Source organism: Dromaius novaehollandiae, chromosome 15 (genome assembly GCF_036370855.1).
Source record: "Dromaius novaehollandiae isolate bDroNov1 chromosome 15, bDroNov1.hap1, whole genome shotgun sequence".
Lineage (NCBI taxonomy): Eukaryota > Metazoa > Chordata > Aves > Casuariiformes > Dromaiidae > Dromaius > Dromaius novaehollandiae.
The window spans coordinates 21,452,826-21,472,935 of record NC_088112.1 but is presented as its reverse complement, the minus strand read 5'-3'; the positions used below and the strand labels follow the sequence as shown (position 1 = coordinate 21,472,935).

At 45.1% G+C, this 20,110-nt stretch overlaps 2 protein-coding genes and 1 long non-coding RNA gene across 17 annotated transcripts in view; 1 reads left to right on the top strand and 2 right to left on the bottom strand.

Moving 5' to 3' along the window:
• Positions 1-6,501, bottom strand: part of LOC112994066 (organic cation/carnitine transporter 2-like) — a 31,212-nt gene extending 24,711 nt beyond the window's left edge. The window contains exon 1 of the mRNA XM_026118175.2: positions 5,884-6,501. Within this exon, the coding sequence (XP_025973960.2) occupies positions 5,884-6,276 (393 nt within the window). The 5' untranslated portion in view covers positions 6,277-6,501. The remainder of the gene's footprint in view (positions 1-5,883) is intronic.
• LOC112994057 (uncharacterized) overlaps positions 6,407-20,110 on the top strand; it is a 28,000-nt gene continuing 14,296 nt past the window's right edge. For 5 of the 15 annotated variants that reach the window (XR_010391789.1, XR_010391788.1, XR_010391787.1 and 2 more), the window contains exons 1-5: positions 6,766-7,146; positions 9,044-9,108; positions 12,372-12,702; positions 15,872-16,047; positions 17,050-17,149. This is a non-coding gene — a long non-coding RNA (uncharacterized LOC112994057). Of the gene's footprint in view, positions 6,465-6,762; positions 7,147-9,043; positions 9,109-12,371; positions 12,703-15,871; positions 16,048-17,049; positions 17,150-17,428; positions 18,260-19,851; positions 20,011-20,110 lie in introns of those variants that run through there. The other 10 variants (XR_003261849.2, XR_010391784.1, XR_010391783.1 and 7 more) reach the window with 9 other exon arrangements.
• Positions 9,087-20,110, bottom strand: part of LOC112994056 (solute carrier family 22 member 4-like) — a 32,130-nt gene continuing 21,106 nt past the window's right edge. The window contains exons 6-10 of the mRNA XM_064521158.1: positions 18,255-18,355; positions 17,044-17,258; positions 16,170-16,352; positions 13,759-13,894; positions 9,087-12,508 (exon numbers count right to left, since the gene is read on the bottom strand). Of these exons, the coding sequence (XP_064377228.1) occupies positions 12,433-12,508; positions 13,759-13,894; positions 16,170-16,352; positions 17,044-17,258; positions 18,255-18,355 (711 nt within the window). The 3' untranslated portion in view covers positions 9,087-12,432. The remainder of the gene's footprint in view (positions 12,509-13,758; positions 13,895-16,169; positions 16,353-17,043; positions 17,259-18,254; positions 18,356-20,110) is intronic.

Sequence of the window (20,110 nt, the reverse complement as noted above, 5' to 3'; positions counted from 1 at the left end):
CCAAAGGGGAGAAAAAACACAGTTTGGCTTTGTTCCCAGCAGCAGTTCCCACCAAGGTCCTAAACACTGGCACCCAACACTTAACGCACGGCACAGGGTGTTCTCACTCAACATTACTGTCATTTTGCAGGAGGATGCTCTCTGCTGCGGTTTAAACTTATTTTCTTACCCAAACAGCTTACAGCTACTCTGACTGGGTTGTAACTACCCCCTGAACAGTTCACCGGGTCCGGGTGACGTCTTTGCCAGCAGCTTCACGCCTAGCAGCAGCAATCGCTCGTGTGCTGGAGCTGGAGCTGGCTGCGAGAGGATGGAGGGGATGGGGAAGGGAGGACGGGCTGGGGGACTGACAGCATGGATAGCTTGGGGTGAGATGGGGTGCAGAAGAGGGGCTGAAGCAGTCGTTTTTCTGCCAGCCGACAGAGCCGGACCCCAAGGCATCTCTGCCAGCAGCAGCCCCGGGCGCTGTGCTGCTGGTCCGCAGGGCCCTCCGGTCCCACCGCGCTGGGTACCGGGCGGGAGGAGCCCACGAAACGGCTCTGCCGGCAGCGGTTTGGGGCCTGGGCAGCAGGCAGACCCGGATATCTACGGGAACCACAGACGCCCTTTCCAAGCCCTGTCTTCTCTCTTGCATTGCCAGTTAGCTGCTTGGAACTGAAATAAATCCAACATCCCTTGCTGTGTGGCAAGACCAGCTACAAAACTGAGGAAGACAAAAACAAAACCCCACCAAACCACTCCCTCTGCCCCCACCCATTTTATTAGCTTCTAATTTTTAATCACACACATAAAAAAAAGAAGGAACAAGAAGTATTATTGTGTGTTTGGTAAGAATTACACCAAGCAGCATAAGTAGAAGTTTAATTGTCAACCTGGCTAGACCGGCCTTTCCTGCGTTCTCCTGCCCTATGCCTTTCCAATATTAAACCCAACGTTAATATAACACCTCCATCCGAAAGGAAAACATTGCAGATTGCATGCAAACGCAATCAGTGAAATCCACGTACCTCCAAGATGAAACATCTGAATTCTCTGAACTGTAGCAAACTGTGCAACAACATTCAAAGCACAAAATAAAGGTATTAAACTAAAACTACAAGGGAAGTTTAGGCAGACACAATGCCACAAGCTCAGCTCAACATATGGCCAGACTACAAGCAAAAAGCTTAGTTCTTCTATGTTCTCTAGGAACTTCAGATGTCCCAAGGGACCATGGCTGCTATATTTTGTGTGTATTTTGTGTGAGGCTCTGCATCCATCGCGCCCACAGAAGACCCCTGGCCTCAGCAGGAGAGCCGGCACTTTCTGAATTACCAGCGCTAAATCCGGCGGTGGCTTGCACCCAGGCACTGACGCGGATCCCTCACCCTGCCTGACTTTTACTGCAGTTTTGCCAACTCTGCTAAGACGGCATAACAGTGACTAACAAAGATCCACCTGCTAACAAGACTCTACTCATATTTCATCATAAAGTTGCCTAATACCTGTAATGCACTAAAGCGTCAAAATTGCAAGTCTAATTAAAGAGGAGCTCTTCAAAATGTCAGGTTCTTGCAATGCAGCATCCCAGCAAACAACCCCACCACCGCCCTGTGCGCTCGCACAGCTACAACAGCAATCGCAAGAATGCGACCCTACACGAAACCTGTTCCTCAGGTTACAAGGGACCGCTCCGCTGCAGAAGCACTCGTACCTCCCTAAGAGCACAGAGAGAGCCACGAACAAAGACGGACTGTGACAAAAAACAAGCACTTCAGGCAGCTCGCTCACTCACACCCCTGTTATATTACAAAGATCCTTCTGAATTTTACAGTTACAGGATTTTGTGCCCCCCCCATCCTTTTTCTTTTTTATGCTGTTGCAGAGAAGAACATGCGTGATTGAAAAAGGAAGTGGGATATTCTCGTGTGCTAACACTTCCATTTTAAAAGTCACGGTATTAGCAAGAATTCTGGAATCTGATCTGATACACTACACTCTCTCATGCCACTCGCTTCTCCGTAAACAGAGGCAGGTTCTTCAAAAGAGCCAGCGTTCCCACTACTCAGCACTGGGGAACTTTGATTCAGAATCCGTTCCTGTTTACACTCATGCAAATATTCCCCACTTCATTAAGAGCTGCGAGTATATATCTTTTTCTCTGAGAATACATTTGTATGCATCCCAAGTACTCAAGTTCTAGATAATCTATTATAGCATATTAAATTATCTAAAGATGTAAACGGCTGTCTGTGTCTACAAAATCTATATGGTATTTAATTTCTCCCCTAGTAGTTGTTTTAACTTGTTATAGAGGAAAAGCTTGCATAGACCACTGAGAAAAAAGTCAAACATTTTATATTTCCAAAGAAACCTAACTCTCCTCCATACAACGCATTTTTGAGAGGGCTAGAGAAAGAGAAAACAGGGCACTGACATCAGAAACAGAGAAATATCAGATGATTTTTCATCTAAAACTGAAGGCAGTGTAATGGGAACATCACCCTATCATTCCACTGTCCACAGTATGTCTAAATGAGCGTCGTTTCAATTTTACTCACATCAACTACAGACTTCTAATTCTTCAAAAATACTAACCCTATTTTATGTTTTGAGGCCAGAAAGGTCTTCAGGTTCAATTCGCAAGAGAATCCTGCATTATGCACTTAAATCACATCTTGGCAACCTCAGCATTTCTACGTATTTTATTACATCTTTCAGCCGTTCCTGCTCACCTAATGAGCTGAAAACTGAACTTTTTTCCTTACTCTGACCAGAATAGTAATATAAAGGTTTTGCAACTGGAACTCACTTAAAAGTCATTCCGTAGCTGTGTCAGCTCCCAGGACTGAGAAGCTGTCAACGCTAACTTTAGCCAGAAAAATAAGCAGCTATTTCTGTGCCAAGGAGAACGTGCACTGCTTTAAAAGATGATGAAACCTAATGGAAGTCCTGATGTGGCTTCGGGTCGAGGCGGCCACCTACGCTAATGTGAATGAATAGGTCAGTGAGAGCTGAACCTGGATGACACAGCCTTGAGTAATGCTTCGCTGCTGGCTCCCCTATCAGAAAAGCCTCTGCAAAATATCTAACACGAGTCTGAGGGTTTTTTTGGTAAAGCAAAAAAAAAAAAAAACAACAACAACAAAAAAAAAACCCAGCCCTCTCTCTGTTTTCCAACAAAAAGTGTATTACACACTTTTATTACAATGCTAACTTGTGTAATTCCAGATGCTGCTACTCCAGCCTCAACTTGCTCTTTCCTGAAGGTCTGACGTAACTCACTCCAGGAACCAAGGTCTGACAGTGCAGCAGGGCCATCGAGCCCCTTGGTGTAAAGGAAATGGAAAACTCCGGGACCTATAACATGCCCGGGATCTTTCTCTCCCTGCACGTTCATGCAGGATTCAGAGTTTCAGTACTGCCCTGGGCCTCAGGACAATCCTGCAACTCCAACGATAAGCACCCTTCCTCTGCAGAAACCATCAGCAGTTGAAATTTGTTAACACCACCACAGGCATGAAAACATTCACGTCTGCAATGCAAAAACATGCCTACAATAAACTGATTTCAAGTTGGTAAACAATACAAAACATTTTTAAAAAGTTAAAGATGAACATGCATGCACAAAATTCTGCTTCTATTTATGCTTCAGTATGTAAGAATTACTCCCATGTGGACTAAAACGCTCTGATCACTGTATCATCTAAGAACACACCCAAGAATGGTAACTTCATCATACCATTTTTCTAGTCCACTATTGCCACTATTTAACTTTACAGCTAAATCCTATTCCCAGTTAGTCTGTATAGCCCCAAAACAGACACCGGGCTTTCACGGATACGTCTGCGATAAGGATGTAGCCTTTTCCCTTAATTATCCCAGTTTGCATGCCTTTTAGTACCATATATAAGTTTTTATTACTTCTGCATTCTTTCTTTACAGGATGTAGGGAGGAATAAGAATGCCACAGAGGGTTTCTTTAGACAAAGCGAAGCTTAAGATGAAAAGGGATTTTGTTACACGTAAACTGGTTAATGACTCCAGGCTGATTAACAAGTTCTCTCGTGCGGAACTGAGAAGAGAAAGTCTATCTTTAGCTGAGAGTGAATTTAACATCTTAAGCCTCTTCTTGCCCCTGAAAAGCAGAAATGTATATGAGGATCTTTCTCTATGGTCACGAGAGATTCGAGCAGAACTTTCCTTAAAAAAGTCCCCCTTCCCCCTCCCAGCGTCACTGCAGAAATCTGGGACAAAGGTCCTCACGATTATTCAGCAAGTCGGAGATAGGCAACCAAACACAAGATTAGTGATTCATGAAAACAGCAGCACCAAGCCAAGGAATTAAACAAGTTTAAGGCTGAAAACCTGAAAGCGTGTGAAAGGCCACAGCTCTTGCAAAACTGGCTCATAAACATTAAAATGAAAGGAGGAAAGATACTGCCTCGATGCACGGCACCTTGGCAGCCAGACGTTGCCTCCCATGGACACCAAGCCCCTGCCAAACCGTGCAGACAGCACAGGAGAGCTGCTGCGGGCTTCTGGGAAAACGTTAGCTACCTCCACTTCTTATGGATTATAAAACCTCCGAAAGACGGTTGATAATTAAGACACGTTAATTTGCACCGAGCTGGAGCTCAGAGAGACAAAGTACCAACTGAAACGATGTCCAAGCCAGGTCAACCATGATGCCACGGCACGCAGAACAAACAGCGTGTTTATCCGCAGACTTAGACTAACTCTAGACGATGCCCGCTGCTTTTGCATTGCCTGTAATAGTGCATCAGGCTTTCACAACGGTGTATTTCAGTAGTGATCAGGATCTAGAAATTGAGAACAGTTTTCTTCTCCGGGAACACAGAGCTTTTTAGAAACAGACCAAGCAACACCTTCCGTCGGCTGCCAAAAATCACTCAAGCCTCAGCCACTGTCTAAGCTCAAAAGTAGTCTCCAGCAACCGAGGTTTCACCACATCCAGGATGGCCGGCGAGCTGGCACCGGCGCGGCTTCTCCTGTGCTCCCCTGCTCACCCGGCCTCTTCCCGAGCAGCCGGCCTCCACCACAGCAAGCACACCAACATCCATCACTACCCGTTCTGCAAAGCAAGGAATAAAGGCCTTTGGGTGGCAAATGCAGCTACGGTTCTGGAAAACTTGCTCACAAACAGGCAACTCAACGGTGCAAGCGGCTTATAAGTGTTTGCACAAAGCTAGGTTTTGCAATCCAGCTATTCCTCAAAATCTGCTCGTATCTCAAGTCGGCTGCGCCCGCAGGTCTGCACGGCTTCAGCTCTGCCCGGTTGCCTCGGCCGCGGGACCGATCTGCCGAGCGCAGCCCAGCCGCGGACTTGGACGCGCACCGGGTGCGAGGGGCAAGCGTGCCGCTGCCGCGCGCGGGTCACGGCTCCTCCGGACGCGACGTCAAACCGGGTCGCTCTCGCTGTGTGTGCACAACTCGGGACGACTCCGAGCACCTTTTGTTCTTGGAGAAAGAGAATGAACCCTTCTGATCTCCTGAGTTCAGAGGCATTGCTGATCCAAGCGGCTGAACCGGAGCTGCCTGCCGGCCCTCCGCGCCTGCCAGGTCACTTGTGGGCACAGTAAATGAAACGAACTTAAGCAGTGAACACACCAACGCTAAGCAAAAATCGAGAAAAGTCACCGCGCTTGGAAACCACTTTTCCAAGGGCAAATTATCAGGAGAAACGAGCTACGTTAGCCCTCAAATAAGTCGGGCCTGTCGGATTTATCGCCAAGCCCCCCCCGAGGCGAGAGCACAGACCACCGAGCCCAGCGCCGGCCCCGAAGCCCCCGCCGCGAGATGGCGGGTCCGGGCGGCCCCGGGGAGGGGGGAAGGGGGAAGGGGGAAGGGGGCCCCGTCCCGAGCACCCCCCGGGCTCCGCACCTCGCTGACGATGGTGGAGCGGTAGAGGTCGCGGCTGTACTCCCAGCCGTCCAGGCAGCGCTCCTGCTCCAGCGCCGCCAGCTCCACGTCGGAGCCGGGCCGCAGCCCCAGCGCCGAGAAGTTGGCGAGCGCGGCCAGGCGGTAGCGGCGGCAGCGGCTCGGCGCCGCCCGCCCGCCGCGCAGCTCCAGCGGGATGCTGGCGTTGCGCCACTCGCCGCTCAGGTTGGCGCCGCGGGGCAGCGCGCACCGGTGCTCGGGGGTGCCGGCCAGGAACACGATGGAGAGGCCGTTGAAGCCGTTGGGGACGATGCTGGCGCTGAGCAGGAAGAAGACGAGGCGCTGGAAGCGGCCCCACTCGCCCAGGAAGGCGGTGAGCTCCTCGTAGTCCCGCATGGCGCGGCGGGCGGCGGCGGCGCCGAGCAGCTGCGGCCGCCGCTACCTGCGGCCCCGTCTGGCGCGGGCAGGAAGCGGCCGCCCCCGGCGCGGCGCGGCGCTGGCCATGGGCCGGGCCTCGCCCGCCCGCCCGCCCGCTCGCTCGCGGCAGCGGCGAGGGGTGGGGTTTGCCGGCGGGGGCGCCGCAGGTGGGGCCGCCGCCGCGGGGATGGCGGCGCGGCGCGGCGGGCTCCCGGCATGCCCCTGGGCAGCGCCGGGCCGGGCCGGGCGGCTGAGGGGAGCGCGGGGAGCTGAGGCGGCGGCTGAGGGGGAGCGCGGGGGCGGCGGAGGCGCTGAGGGGGCGGCGGAGGGGAGCGTGGAGGCGCTGAGGGGGGGCGCGGGGGCGGCGGAGGCGCTGAGGGGGCGGCGGAGGGGAGCGTGGAGGCGCTGAGGGGGAGCGCGGGGGCGGCGGAGGCGCTGAGGGGGAGCGCTGCGCCATTGAGGGGCAGGGGGGCGGCTGAGGGGAGCGTGGAGGCGCTGAGGGGAGTGTGGAGGCGCTGAGGGAGGGCGCAGTCTCCTCACTGCCCTTAAATACGTATTTTATGCGCAAACCCCAAAGGTGTCGTCTCTCAGCGTGCGGACGGAGAGACCGGATCGCCAAGCGAAGAGGCTGCCCGGCGCCCTGGCTCGCCCGAAGGTTGCCCAAGGCGGCGGAGCCCCGCGGTGCACCGGTGACCTTGAAACGCCGCCTGCGCCCACAAAATGGAAGAAAAGGGGTTCTCGGCTCTTGCCTGGGGTCAGCCAGGGCCTCGGACCTTTATTTACTGGAAGGCTGGAAGGCCTGGGGCGCTGGGGAGAGGCGTTGCCTGGCCTCTCCCGAAGACCTGTCAGGTAGGAGTGCCGTTAGGGCTGCAAGAATTTTACCTTCACATAACCCAGACTTTTTTACACCTGCTACTAGAATTCTTGTTTTTGACTTTGTCATAAACTAACTTGCAAAAATTCCCCTATATACGCATGCAGAAGGTCGGGACGTGCATCCTTAAGGCCTTCCCGAGCTGGTGCCGGGCCTGAGCGCGGGCTGGCCGCGGCTCGTTGGCGTGTGCTGTGCCTGCTGGCGACTCCTCAGCAGGAGCCGTTCACGAAAACAGGGGTCGGATCTCTGTTTATCACCCAGCAGGTTCAGAAACCAGAGTGTTGAGAGGTAAATCATTTATTCAGCTGACTGCAAGATCCTTGGTTCAGCTCCGTGCTACAAGCGAACCAGCCCAAGGGTTCTTTGGTAAGGCCGCGGCTTGGGTAGCATCTGAGCCAGGGGCCTCCACTTCTCAGCACCATCAGGGGAAGGATGTTTTCTGGAAGCCCAGATGTAAACTCGCTCTTTACCGTGTCCCTGTCTGCAACTGCAGCCTATTTTTAGAACTCCATCATCTGCTAAGCAGTATTGCCTGTGGGTTTAAAAAGGTTTTGCTAAAAATGACTTTTTTTAAATTGGGGGAAGTATTTTTTGAGGTGACGTGTACTATATGTTCCACAATTAATAAATGTAAGGAAGTCTTCTATTCTTAGGACAAAAATAGTAGCTCATTACCTAGCAGCATTGTCAAGAAGGCAGGAAGATCACATCTCCCATGAAGAGGTCTGTTAAAAATCTGTATGATCGTAAGTGCAAAACCTGACCTTATTCTGTAGAGGTGGTTCAAGTTTCAGATTGCCCTTTTTTGTCTATTTTTCTCCACCTCTAATTGATGGAAGCCAGATGTATATACATCTTACACTATTTTTGAATGTTTGTACTTAAAAAGAGCTTTCTTTCCATGTTGAAATCATAGGGCTGTGAAAATCTCCCATTGTTCACAATGGAAAATATGTATTTCTGACAGATTTTGCTTAAAAACTTCCTTTAAGTGTTCAATTCCATAGATCCAGTAAACAAAGGGATCACCAAGATTCAAAATAACAGGATATAAAGCTTCTGGTTTAATTTCATTTTTCATTGTCTAAGTTATTATTTAATAGGCTTTCATATATTTGGAAAATTAACTTTTCATATGGACAGAATACAATTAAAAGTTATAGACAGTGTAAGCAGTTTGGCTGTTACCACCAAATGTTAGGACAAAACAGGAAAGGAGATGATCAGAAAATATAGATCAGAGAAATCACAAAAAGGAAAATAAGCCCAGGAGATAAGACAAACAAAAACCCTGACCATAAGCAACCCATATGTCTAAAATCTAAATATGCTTGCCTTACAAAGACTTGGAAAAATGTGTATTAATGGTAAAGGACACTGGCTTACTTTATATAACTACTTTTTGATTATTTTCTCTCTCATTGTCCATTTAGTAAAAAAAAAGTTTGCTATCATTTATAAATTGTTTTGTGTGTCATTGCAGTATAGAGAATTGCTTTACAGTTTTGAGGATTAAAAAAAAAAGTCTGCTGTTGTGAAGATCTGATTTCTCTGGGACGGGTACCTTGGACTCTTGGTACATACTGAGTTCTTAAATCTTGTTCAGGGAGGTCAGTGATTTACAGGAAGCTTTACTGATGGATAATCATTGGGAAAAGATTTTCTGTTTAACTGGAACATACTTAATCTCTGAGTTTGAAAAGTATGGCAGAATTACCTGGCCTGCCCTTCTAGCAGAGGTCCTTTCAAATGCCAGAGAAGATGCCTTTCAAATGCCAGAGAAGATGCTGCTTTTTAGTCTTTGTGGTTTGTTGCATTAAAAACTACACTATTGCTTGCTGCTAATAAATTTTAATTTCTTTCTGATTTTAGGACAAGTATAAAGTATAAGCTGACACAATCACCACATCAGAAATAGAATTCCCACAAAAATTTATGTAAGTTATATTTGTGTCCTAACAATCATTATAAAACAATAATCATAGAATACCTCTGCCTTCGTGTTTAAACAGAAAAATAGTTACACTCAATATTATATATTTTTTTCCTTCTGGGCATTATCAGCATGTTTGGTTACTGTGAGAAATGGAATAGACAAAGTAAAAGTTAAGTCTCAACATCATCTTTGAACATTACATATACCTGACCTGCAAACGCATGTAGTGGAGTGCTGTGGAGACCCAGCAGCCTGAAAGGTTACTACTTCAGTTACTTTGTAAAATCAGGAAATTAGGATTTAACCATCTTAAAAAAAAAAAAAAAAAAATTTTAGGCCAAAAGAACTGGCCTACAGTAGTATTTACTACCAGATAGCTTTCTTGAGTAGAAGAGCTTGTTTTAAGGGGGGAGGTTCTATAACTAATCCATGCTAAAAACTTCTTAAATTACTTTTTTAAACTTCCTTGCACAAAGTGTTGAAGTTAGGAGACTTATTCTTCACTTGTAGTCCACACAGAAAGTAGGTTATACAATGCCAGTGCACATTTTTATTACAATAAAGACAAAAGTTAACAAGTGACAACTGCTACATTTTTATATGTGTTTTAACAGATCCAGTAAGTCAGCTTCAGATCTTACAGAGGGTAAAGGGTTACACAGACTCTAGTAAACATGACAGAAGTGACGTAGGAGGAATAGTACAGCTCCCGCTGAACTCAGTGGGAGCAATCCAGCCAGTCCCTCTCCCCATCTTCAGCTCAGAGCTTTACACAAGCCTCCCAGCTGCTCATAAACACAGAGGTCCCACACTGAGCTGCACTGAATATCTGATGTGCAGACAACTCTCTGAAGATTGCAGTGAAGGCTTAGATAGTTCACTAGCAATACATTTAATGTTTGGAAACAGCTATTAAACCAATACTATTTTCTTCAGCCGTACAATTAAAAAAATAGTAACGTGCCAGAAACTGGCACTCCTGCCATCCAACTTCATTCTGCTTTGAATCTTCCACAGACTGTTTCTCTGAGTTTTTTCAGGAATCACTGTTCAAGACTGTGAAAGATTTACTGGCAAAGGACAGAAGTTTTCCTTGCAAATGCTGCTTCAGCTGAAGCAATCTCTCTTTCTCCTTTTTACTAAGCTCAGACACAATTTAAAGTCCTCGTAGCAACATCACATTCTCCTGAGAACTGCATGTTGCTCTTGCTAAAGATTTTTTTTAATTTGCCATTAAAAATATTAAAATTTTGGCACTAGCTTTAGATAATAGTATAAGCAAGAAAAATGAGACTGATTAAAACAAGGCATTAAAAAATCCACAACCCTTTCTCTTATTTAAAAAAGGAATACTAGGCTTTAGGACACTACAAAGTTCAAGAATATAAAAATATTTACCTTTTAGAAATATGTGAGCCTATGATCACATAAAAGAAGTATCAACTTAATATAAAAATCTTCATAAAAATATAGCCACCTATATTTAACCAGTTCCTCACAACTGTCTCATGCTGATAAAAAAGGTTTTGTTGCGAAATCTAGTTAAGTCTAAACAGTTATTCTATAGATATCATTATAATAAGCAAAAACAAAATTAAATACTGCTGTCATTAGAGAAATTCCAGCTTGAGAAGAGATGCAGCATTAGGGATCACAGGATAATGGCTGCCTCGTGCTATATTACATTTATGGCAAAAGCACGACCACAGAAAATTAATACGAAAGGCAGTAATATTTCCATGTCCCAAACTGCAGCTTGAAATAATTGCACAAGTTACTTGTATTTAAATATAAAGCTTTGTATTTGTGCTTAAACTTACTCATTCCTGTGCCAAGGGCCAGCAGCAGGGCCATTGCCATGAACTCTCATGTTAGAGACGAAACAGCGTGCTTCTGTTAGCTGTTACAGAAAGTGAATCATGGCTTACTGTCATTTAGAGGATTAAAGTCAGTCTGCCAGGTCTGATAGACTTTAGGTGACCAAAAAGTCTATGTGCAGCCAATAAAGAAATACTACACTTTTTTTCGGACTATGTAGTGTTTATAAAACAGCAGTAGCACAACTCTAAACTATACTACATTTGATCTAATAGTGCTTTACTGTACTTTAAAAAAATGCATATATGACCTGTAGGACTTGAAAAACAGAACACTGGCTTTGTTGGTGTTTGCTTTGAAATAACTGTGTGGTCCCAAATTAGCCCTTTCAGGTTTTCAGTAGCTGCAGGTGAACAACTCCCATACAGAACATCAGATTTTTGTGAGCATCAAATCTCCTTTAAATCCACAAATAGTGCAAAGATGCTTTTGAAACCGGAATGAATGTTCTCTGAAGGTACAGCACAACATGACATATATTCAAGAAGAAATGAAATGCTTTGGAAAAAAACACCCCCAAAAAGATATTAAAAAAAAATGTTTATGCAAATATACCATGAAAATCTGGTAGCTAAAATTGCACATTACGTTTGAATAGAATCATTGATTTGCTGAAGCCTGTTTCTTTTGAAAGTGGAAATTGCCCATCAGAAGTAGGTCAGAAGCTGTATTTCTTATTAAAGATTTCTCCCCCCACAAAGATGCTCATCCATTAAGCCTAGCGATTTCAGTGAGCTCAGGCTTTGTGAAAAAGCATCAGATTTTACACGGAGAAGTGGATCAGAACTGGATCCCAGGTCCTGGGAAGAGTACAGACCATCAAAATATACTCACTCCAATGCCAGGTTTAAAAAAAAAACCAACCCACAATAAAGTCTATGTGTGCTTTGCTACAACTGAATTCTGATTCCAGTTAACGTGTATTGGGATTTGGTACAGATTTCAAAGGAGACTGGGATCTTTCCTTTAGAGATGTGAGGCTGAGGTTCTCAGAGGAAGGTACCCAGCTGCTCCTCTTCCAGTCAGTATGCACGGTGAGAGAAAACAGCAGCATGTTTTTGTTTTTTAACTTGGCCTTTCACTTTTCCCTTAAGCAGCTTTCATTGAGTACATGACTGAGTGGAGTCATTGCTGTATTATTCCAAATACTCATTTCTAGCCTGCTCGTCAAACAGCTTAGCACATGCAGCTCCCGTCTTCGACGGGGACCGTATCTGCTGAAAAACAACTATCAGGACACTGAATTACGGACTAACAATCCTATGGGAGTAGACAGCATCTGTTCAGTAAACTACATATTTGGTACAGCAGCAAAAGGGGATAATAGGCTCATAACTGTGGTGCAGTAGCATTGACTGTTGGTTTTTGTTTGTTTTCCTCTGGTAGAAAATACATTTTGAGAAGACCTTGTTGTTGTTTCAGCCCTTCTGAGACCGTACAGCCTTCTTCAGAATGTTGTCACCAGAATTTTAGGACTCTCTTTTGACTTCCTAACACCAGTGGTTTGTTGCCCGTCTCTGAAACTGAAAGGAAGAGACTGAGAAGCTACAGAACATTTTACAGAATGACACCAGACACTCCCCACTCCCAAATAGCACTGCTAAAATAATCACGTTACACAACTAATACAGACTTTAGAAAAAAAAGCCGGTGCCTTGTAAAGCATGCCTTTCTGGATGGAACAAGCTATGCGGCAAACAGCACTTGGAACTTGAATGTGAGTAATCAAGTGATTGAAGGAGTGTTACTTCATTCTGTTTATGCGAGAAACTCGTGAAGGGAATCTGGTCTGACTCTAGCCACAGTTCATCAACTGCACGGCTTAAAAGCCACAAGTCAGACATATGAGAAGTCCCTAGTTGTGACAAGGAACAGCATGCGCTTCCCAAGGAGCCTGACCTGGGAATTCTTATTCTGAAAGTGTAGTGACAGATCCTCACACAGAGCAAGGATTAGGTATAGGCAGCTCCAAGCTTTTTCAAGTTATTATTGCTTATGAGGGTGAATTCTGTTCACAGTACAAATTCTCTGGATGGTAGCTATGGAGTTGCGCTTTGGCTAATACAGCTTCCCTCTGCTTCTCCCAAGAGTTTTCCTTGCACCATAGTAACTAGCAAATACTGGCCGTCTCCACTGCCCCAGCACTAAGGTAGCACACAGACTTCAGATGGACATGTTTGCCCAGGGTAACCCCAAAGGCATCTGGTGGGGCAAGAGATCACTGTCTGCTTATAGCTAAACCAAATGGACTGGGAGAAAAGCTGTTCTGGAGTCTCTCTCCCCTTTCAAAGAAAAAAAGGCTGGAATATTGAAATTGTGTGTTTTTCGAGTAGGACCTAATGAATTTACACTGAAGAGTAAAGTACTTTGTAATGTAAGCAGTCCTACTGAATGAATAGTTTTGCCATATATTGGAGTTAGAGACCATGATATTTATGCGTGGTCTAAGTAACTTTCTCCTGAAGGGACAAAAATTACTTGATGTAAAAGGGAAGATTTGGAAATAGGAAGCAACAGTCTCAAAGTGATGAGAAGGTCAGTCTTGATTTGCGAGTGCCCACTTTCAACCACATCAGCCCTCAAGTTCAGAGATTCTGGAGAAACTGCATAATGTCAATGTCTGTCAAATTAACAAAAAAATCTAAAGGCCATTCTGAAAGCTTTGATGTTTTGTAGTAGATCTGATAAAACATGCTTATTGAGTGCGGAAAGGGACTGTGTACAAAGAGGTCCTGAATTCTAGTGAAACATGGCACGAATAAAACTGACTTACCATCTCACCCTCAGCATTTGGTCAAAGTTCTCGGGGAGAGGTTTACCGTAGCTTTCAGGGAGAAACAGGGTAAGGATCCCTATCAACACAGTCAAGCTGCCCATGAGGATATAAGGTAGGAATCTGTAGTAGGCACCTGGCAGAACACAGGACATGACAACATTAATTATACACCCACAATCAATGAACCTATTGATAATAAATATAAAATATAGATATATAAAATAAAAATGTGTATTTCAGATATCACTGTAACACAGAATTCATCTGGACTAGTGAGTTGAAGTCTTTATAAATATCACAGATTAATCCAAAACTGAATTATGTGTGATATCTACTAGCAAGCCAACCTTTTCCTTCCAATTTAAAATATAATATATGATCTGGAATGATCACCAGCTATCATCAGTATCATGCAGTTCCCCCATACTGCCAACTACTGTTTGCACAGCATCAAATAGTTCCTCTGTACACTTTCAACTGGGATAGCTAACATCTTTGCAAGATAAGAACCATGCTAGAATCACTGCTGGAGAAAATCAGTATAATACTGTCAGCTGGAACCAAATCTTCAGTCAAATAATAGAACGTGAGAGATTAAAAATATGAGAGAAAAGAAGCATTCATAAGCAGCCAGACACTCATCAGCTGTCCAGGCTTCTCTACTCTGCTAGTCTTCTGCAAAAGAAGGGAAGAGACTAATAGCAGTTTCGCAGGCCAATTTCTGATTAACAGGCTATTAACAGGGGAATTCTTAAATATTTTCCTTAATAGAGGTGGAGAAAGCATCCGGCCTCCCATGACAGACAAGAGGCTGTGACCTTGGTCTACTCAGATTCTGAGTTTGGACTAGAAAATAGTGGCCACTGCCAGCAGCCTGAAGTCAGTGCGCAAGTGTTTGGGCAGGATGCAAGATTTCCATGTCACAATAGCACCGAAATGAAAAGGTCTTTCAGTAAAGGGATTAGCCAGGAATTAATGCATTTAAGGTAGAGAAAGTACCAAAAAGGATTTGAAAGCTTTATTTTTTGGTTGGGATAAAGCAGTATACTTAATAATGTGTGGAATAAACTAGGATTAAAATTAAGACCCCCCTGGGTATTTCACGCAGAGCCAAAGTTTGTGATTTGATCTCCTGTGTTCACGAGCTGGATGAACTGCAAGATCCTAATTTAGCTGTAGCAAATATCAGTAGCTCACGAGTTTCTCCTAAACCTCCTGAAGTTTAGGAAGCTATTCTGATGACTGGCCCTAAGGAAATCTGAGAGAAAAAAAAAAAAGAAAAAAAAAACAGTAAAAACTTCTCTAGCCTGTATATGTATCTCTATCACTGTTACTTATGCTGCAACAGTGCATGAAGATCCTAAGGACCATCACCGTCATGTTCTCTTGTACAGAACAAATGTAAAGTCAAAGCAAGAAATAAAGAGAACATTTTTTTCATCATTCTTGTTACAAAAACAACCCAAAGTTTTAGCCATTGACAAGTAATCCTATACCTGGGAGGGAAGAAAAACAAAGCCAAAAAGCCTTTGGATATGAAAGTGTCATTAATGAGCTAAAAACGCTGTCGCACTGAAATGTACAGGTGAGTTGGGTACATCAGGCTCTCACCTTTTCTGGCATCACCGATCAGGAGCAACTCCTCACCAGTAAATCAGCAATGCTCCACTAGAGTCAGTGGAGTCACACTGGTTTTATATCAGGCAAGGGTGGGTAACTTGTTGGGTGGAAGGGAGGGCTGAGTCAGATCCAGGATGGCAGAAGGAAATAAAGTGTGTTTGAGTGAAAGCAACTGGGTCTGGCTGGCCAGGAGGTGGAGCATCCCAGCCCATCCCAGCCAGCATGAACAGGTGCTTCCATCCTTAATCCCTTAACCTCTCTGTGACCGTTTCCTGTTTGCAGCGTGGGGCTCATTTCTGTGCATCCTAGATGTGCTGGGTTTTTTTGTTTGCTTGTTTTAAGATTTATTAATTATATTTGTACAGCACTCAAAATGTGATGGTAATGAACGTCAGAAAAAGCCTATGAGGAAATTACTCGTTCTGCTTCGAGAAGGCATGCAGCCTCTTGCGCTTCTTAATCTGAATGTTTTCCCCATCTTGCTTTACAGTGCGTGGATTCAGAGGACGTCTGAACTGCTGCCTGGTCTACTGGCTTCCGACTTACCCATCTCAGGATTCGGCGACAGCGCAATGAATTTCCTACCTGTGCTTAGTTGCTACATCGCTACTTGTTAAACTCTCCTGGTACCAGGATGTCTCCGGGAAACTAGCTGGAGCACCAGAGGTAATACCCATTGCCAAGATGTGACCAGGTATCATCTAACCACCTTTGCTTTTGACCAGCACTGACTCGGTCATCTGAAAAGCGCCCGTCTAATTCAAGGGAGGCAACGCAAGGTGTCTCACCCAGGTACACGAAGTAAGGGGCGATGATGCTGCCCACTCGGGAAGCGGTGGAAGTAGCTCCAACTGCCATGTTTCTGACCAATGTTGGGTAGAGCTCAGCATTGTAGACATAAAGCATAGAAAATGCAGATGTGATCCCAAATTTTCCAAGCATCACCAGGCCAACAGACAGGACATTCAAATCTGGAGGGAGAAGGAAAAAAAAGTCAAGGTGAATAAACTACAGCCTCTACTTACTACTTCTGTTACTTCTCACGGACCATATCACTTCCCTGCTCCCTGCCCTCCCCAGCTTTGGTGTTTTTATTTATTTACTTACTCATTTTTTACATCATAAGATCTTAATTATATAATATAGTGACCCCATCCCTAGATTACTTGTCTCCAAGCTTCCCGTTGAGCACAGTTTAGAAGGAGCAGGCAGGTTATTTCCTAGATGTTGGTTCTGTCGCAGTATAATGAACTGGAACGAGATTCTGCATTCACGCAGTAACGAAGCACGTGCTCACCACCATCCTGCTCTAGCAAAATCCTCTGGATATTTATACACAGCAAAGTCTGGAAAACTTGCAGGGATTTTTAGCCATTAGGCATAACTGGATAAATCACAGTACACTTTTGGCTCTCATTTTACAAGCTGGTTCCCCTGTACTATAAAAAGCTCAGCAATGTGACACAATAAATGAGAGCTGTGTATGACTCAGCATATATATATGTATGTTATTAAAAAATGATGGCTGCAAGTGGTCAGCATAAATTTGACCTCACACTATAAGTTTGATCATGGTTTCCAATAATTTTATGGAACTATTAGATAGGTAAATAAAACGTTATAAATATTTTATGGTACTAAGTCCTGTATTGAATTCTGTACCTGTAGGGACCAGCTGAATGAAGAGGACAACACTTCCTCCTAAGAACAAGGTGCCAGCTATTGAATACCGCCGAGGCAGGGATCGGAGGAGAAGCCAGGCAATCACGTAAGCTGGAATTTCAATAACTGCCGAGAGGAAACAATTGATGTAGACATTTCCATGCCAATCTGGAGTGCTGAGTGACAGGCCAAAGTAACCAATCGATGTTAGCATCCTGAGAAAAGCAATAAAAATCAATTATTAAGAAATACTGTTCTTCAAATGTCTACAGTGTTACCTCAGATCTTGTTACAGAAATAGGGTGCTGCAAAGCATGACCACAGACAGTGTGGCTTAAAAATTTCAGTGGCGACCCCATCTTTCTAATTCTTTCATTCCTTGCAGTGATCACATCCACAGCAGCTTGTAGAGACCTCTGATTTCACTGTCCTTCCTGCATATATAATATTAAGTGAAGGGCTTTGTGGAAGTCATACACAAAGGCTTTTCACTGCAATGGATTCATTAACAGCACAATGAAGTAAGTCTTGAAAATTTTCAGTGCCAGCTATGTTCTTATTTATAGCAAATTCGAGTGAAAGAATCTCCCACCCCTCGGCAGTTCCATTATATCTCATTTTAATCTTCACGAGAGAGCTGGATGTTCAGGTTTCAGATCTCAAGACTGCTTCACTATGGCATGCCAGCTGTACTAGCCAGTTCCTTTATGCTGGGGGAGATAGGTACAGAAAAGGATCACAGTTTGTCTATATGGTATTATTTGTGTCCTCATTCCACACAGTTGCCCCAGGCAGGGACGAGGATCTCACTGAGTTAAGCAATGTACAAAACAGAGCAAAAAAGCTGGCAGTGGGTTCTAGTTCTTGTTATGTTACTGAGTTGCTGCCCATGCTTAAAGACAGACATTTCTCTTCAAATAGACATGATGAAAATGAGAATTTCTTAAAAACAAAATCAAAAAAGCCCCCAAGTTAAAGTTGTTTCTTATGTTTTCCTAAATACTTTACATCTGAGTCTAGGCTAGTCTCTCCGCACTCTCGTGCATTAATCCAGTGTGGGTACAAGCATCATTGAAGGCCATGTACTAGCCAAGGACCACGTATAAGTAGGGTCTAAGACTGTAAGATTCATTATCTAAAAGTGCGACATGTGCCCTCAAATCAGAACTTGTTCTAGTGCCTGGGTACTTTAGGAATACACATTTCCTTACCACAAAAGTAATGACATAATAGTAATAGTTGCAATGTTTCGGGTTCGAAATAGGTCCAGAAGGATAGCCTTCTGCTGCTGCTGAGGCTTCGAATCCTGCATCTGAAGGAAAAAGGAAAACAAGACCAAAAAAATTCCCACATACCTAAGAGCAAAACAACCTCTGCATACCCACAAGTTTGGGCAATTATGAAGTTATGACTATACTGGGGGATAACTAGTCAGCCCAAGAGCCAGTTTTGCATCAAGGAAAGTGTCCTTTAGGCAGGCAGCTTGTCTCTGCACCCAGCTGCACTCCAGAGTAAAGTCCAGTTTTGTGTTAGCACTGAAACCATAGCAACACGTTGACTGTGTAAAAAGGAATATCAGCTGACAGAAAAGACGCAGTACAACTTCCTCATGATCTGACGCAGTTCTTCCAGTAGAAACATCATTACTAAAGGCATTTTTCTGTGCGGTGTCCATTCAACTCTCTTTTGTTCAAACTTCACGAATGGTGAGAAGTAAATGCAAAAATCCTCCAGTTTTGCTGCCTGCTTGCCAGCGCCCTGCCGCAGCGGGGCACAGGGTGCTAAGCTCAGTGCTGAGATCAGCGTGTATCATGACATCCACCCCCTGTCCTTGCTCTTTCGGAGACAGGGAGCCAGTTTGAGGCTAGAGGCAAGATTCTCCTTGCTGGTCTCAGGATGCTGCTCCTGCCTGCGCAGAGGTCTCCTCGGCCGGGTCGTGCCAGGCAGCGTGCAGCCGGGCTCTCCTCCCAATCCTGCCCTCCCCAGGCCAAGGCAGGGCTTCACTCCAGTGCTTAGCAGGCACCTAGGACTTCCCGGGGAGCGCAAAGGCCAGCACGAAAGCTGCTACCTGCGTCGACTCAGAAAAGCAGCCGCAAGGCAAGGGACACAGAGATGCAGGTTCCCTCTCAGTCTCCAGCTAGTTGCTTCAGGTAAAGCCAAGTCACAGCACTGACCTGCTTGCGAGAAGGTGAACTGCTGAGCCTTCCTAGCTGCTTGTGCTTGGCTAGCCAGGAGATTTTGCTTCCTAGGAAAGGATTTTGGTTTCCAAGGAATGCTTTCCTGGCAGTGTTTGAAAAATGCTTCAATGGAGGATTCAATATGCAACCGCAATCCCCAGGCTTTTGTGGACAGGCACTTAGGCATGCGAGATTCCCACGGAGTAAAAGGATAGATGAGCTGCCAGTTGGTCTCAAAAATATGCAGCAATGATGAAAAGCAGATTCCACTGGAGACTGAGAAGTAATTTCCAGTATGAAAGACATCTGAACTCTGGCTGGGAAGTAAGGAAAGTGCTTTTTCACGATGAGCTGCCCATAGCTAGAACATACGCTTGAATTTGCGCTCAAACATGCACTTGAAGAGAGACCTTCAGCAACCTAGCCAAAATTTAAGCATGACATTCAAGAAACTGATGTTGCCAACAAGAGATACAGCAAGCAGCATTTCTCTTCTGCAAATACTGCAAAAGAGCGTGTGGTGCCTTGTCTTTCTGTTGTGTCACTGCTTAGGGGACATAAAACGCAGGTACTAATAGTAGAGCCGTAGCATAAGATATGACACGGCTACATGTGATCATTATTGACACAGGGTTGGAAGTGAGGCTGGTTTTTTTGAGCAAGGAAAATTACTCTGCCTTTTAAGGAGGAGCTGGCTAGGCAGAAGGAACAGCCACTAGAGGGGGAAAGGAGCCCAGGAATAAGCCAGTCCCGTTCCCACGGCCGCTCGGCACCCGCGCTCCTGATGCGAGTGAGTACTGTGCTGGGCTTCCTTCGTTTTACCAATGAAGACAAAACATAAGAAACAAGAGCTTCATGTTATTTACTCCCTTCACAATATTCATACTTTT